At 53.6% G+C, this 1,779-nt stretch overlaps 1 protein-coding gene across 1 annotated transcript in view; it reads left to right on the plus strand.

Annotated features, from left to right (window-relative positions):
- LOC104529827 (transcriptional enhancer factor TEF-5) overlaps positions 1–1,462 on the plus strand; it is a gene marked incomplete at both ends in the record, with an annotated part of 3,245 nt that extends 1,783 nt beyond the window's left edge. The window contains 3 exons of the mRNA XM_029086557.1: positions 575–748; positions 935–1,075; positions 1,310–1,462. Of these exons, the coding sequence (XP_028942390.1) occupies positions 575–748; positions 935–1,075; positions 1,310–1,462 (468 nt within the window). The remainder of the gene's footprint in view (positions 1–574; positions 749–934; positions 1,076–1,309) is intronic.
- Positions 1,463–1,779: the final 317 nt, after the last annotated feature.

A 1,779-nucleotide genomic window follows, 5' to 3' on the forward strand; every position in this document is an offset into this window, starting at 1 on the left:
CAAACCTGGAGCCCCCAACACAAGGAAGATGTGGAGCTGTTGGAGCAGGTCCAGAGGAGAGCCAGGAAGATGATCAGAGGGCTGGAGCACCTCTCTTGTGAGGAAGGTTGAGGGAGCTGGGCTTGTTGAGCTTGGAGAAGAGAAGGCTACGGGGAGAGACCTCATTGCAGCCTTCTAGTACCTGAAGGGAGCTTAGAAACAGGAGGGAGAGGGACTTTTGCCATGGGCAGAGAGTGATGGGACCAGGGGAAATGGTTTAAACTGAGAGAGGAGAGATTTAGGTCAGATATAAGGTGGAAATTTTTCACCCACAGGGTGGTGAGACACTGGCCCAGGTTGGCCAGAGAAGCTCTGGCTGCTCCTCCCTGGAAGTGTTGAAGGCCAGGTTGGATGAGGCTTTGAGCAACCTGGTCTAGTGGAAGGTGTCCCTGCTGCTGGCAGGGGGGTTGGGACTGGATGAGCTTTAAGGTCCCTTCCAACCCAGACCAGTCTGGGGTTCTATGATCTCTGTACTTGGTGACATTTTGCTTTCATCTGACCTCTCGTTTTCATTTCTCCACCCCGGTCCTTACAGTACAGCAAACACCTCTTCGTGCACATCGGCCAGACGAACCCCTCGTACAGTGACCCGCTGCTGGAGGCTGTGGACATCCGCCAGATCTATGACAAGTTCCCTGAGAAGAAAGGTGGCCTCAAGGAGCTCTATGAGCGTGGGCCCCAGAACTCCTTCTTCCTTGTCAAATTTTGGGTACGATGCTGGGAGAAGGAGGATGGGGAGGGTTGTTCTCGAGCCATGGGTTTGTTGTAGGTTGGGCACCCTGCTAGCAAAGCAGGAACATCCTGAGCAGCTCCATAAGCCAGTGTCCCCTGTCCCCATTGAGATCTGGGTGTGATGACACCTAACAGGACCTTCTCCCTGCTCTCATCTCTCCAGGCGGATCTGAACAGTACAATCCAGGACGGGCCAGGGACTTTCTACGGTGTCAGCAGTCAGTACAGCAGTGCAGAGAACATGACCATCACAGTCTCCACCAAGGTGTGCTCCTTTGGGAAGCAGGTCGTGGAGAAGGTGGAGGTGAGTCCTGCACTCCGCTGCATCGGGAAGGGGTGGGAATTGGTTCCACCACGGGTCCCGGGATGGAGAAAGCCCCAGGGGTGGGTGTAGGACACATGGGTCATGCCTGTCCCATGGGTAGAACGGAGAAGACATCTCCACCATGTCCCAGTTGGCCACTAACCCACCCATGCCCACGTCCCCTCGGTGTTTTGGGTCCCGTGGGACAGCTGCTCACCCCGAGTGTCCCCGCAGACGGAGTACGCGCGGCTGGAGAACGGCCGGTTCGTCTACCGCATCCACCGCTCTCCCATGTGCGAGTACATGATCAACTTCATCCACAAACTCAAGCACCTCCCGGAGAAGTACATGATGAACAGCGTCCTGGAGAATTTCACCATCCTGCAGGTACCTCTCTTCTTTTTCCAGAGAACATTTCCCACCAGGAGCCACCTGGTGTCCACACTCTCATGGTTGAACCTGTGTGACTCCTGAAAAATGAGTGGCAAATTTTTGGTGGTGCAATTCAAGTGGCTGTGAATGAATTGTGCAAGCACCCTAAAATTGGGGAGTAAATTTTTGGGGGTGCAATTAAATTGACAGTGTCTGAACCCCTGCAATACCCAAAAAATTAGGAAGCAATTTTTTTGGTGGTGCAAATAAAGTGGCTGTGGCTGAGCTCATGGGACCCCTGAAAAATTGGGTAGTAAATTTTTCCTGGTGCA

The sequence above is a fragment of the Antrostomus carolinensis genome, unplaced genomic scaffold (assembly GCF_000700745.2).
Source record: "Antrostomus carolinensis isolate BGI_N321 unplaced genomic scaffold, ASM70074v2 scaffold40718, whole genome shotgun sequence".
Taxonomy (NCBI): Eukaryota; Metazoa; Chordata; class Aves; order Caprimulgiformes; family Caprimulgidae; genus Antrostomus; species Antrostomus carolinensis.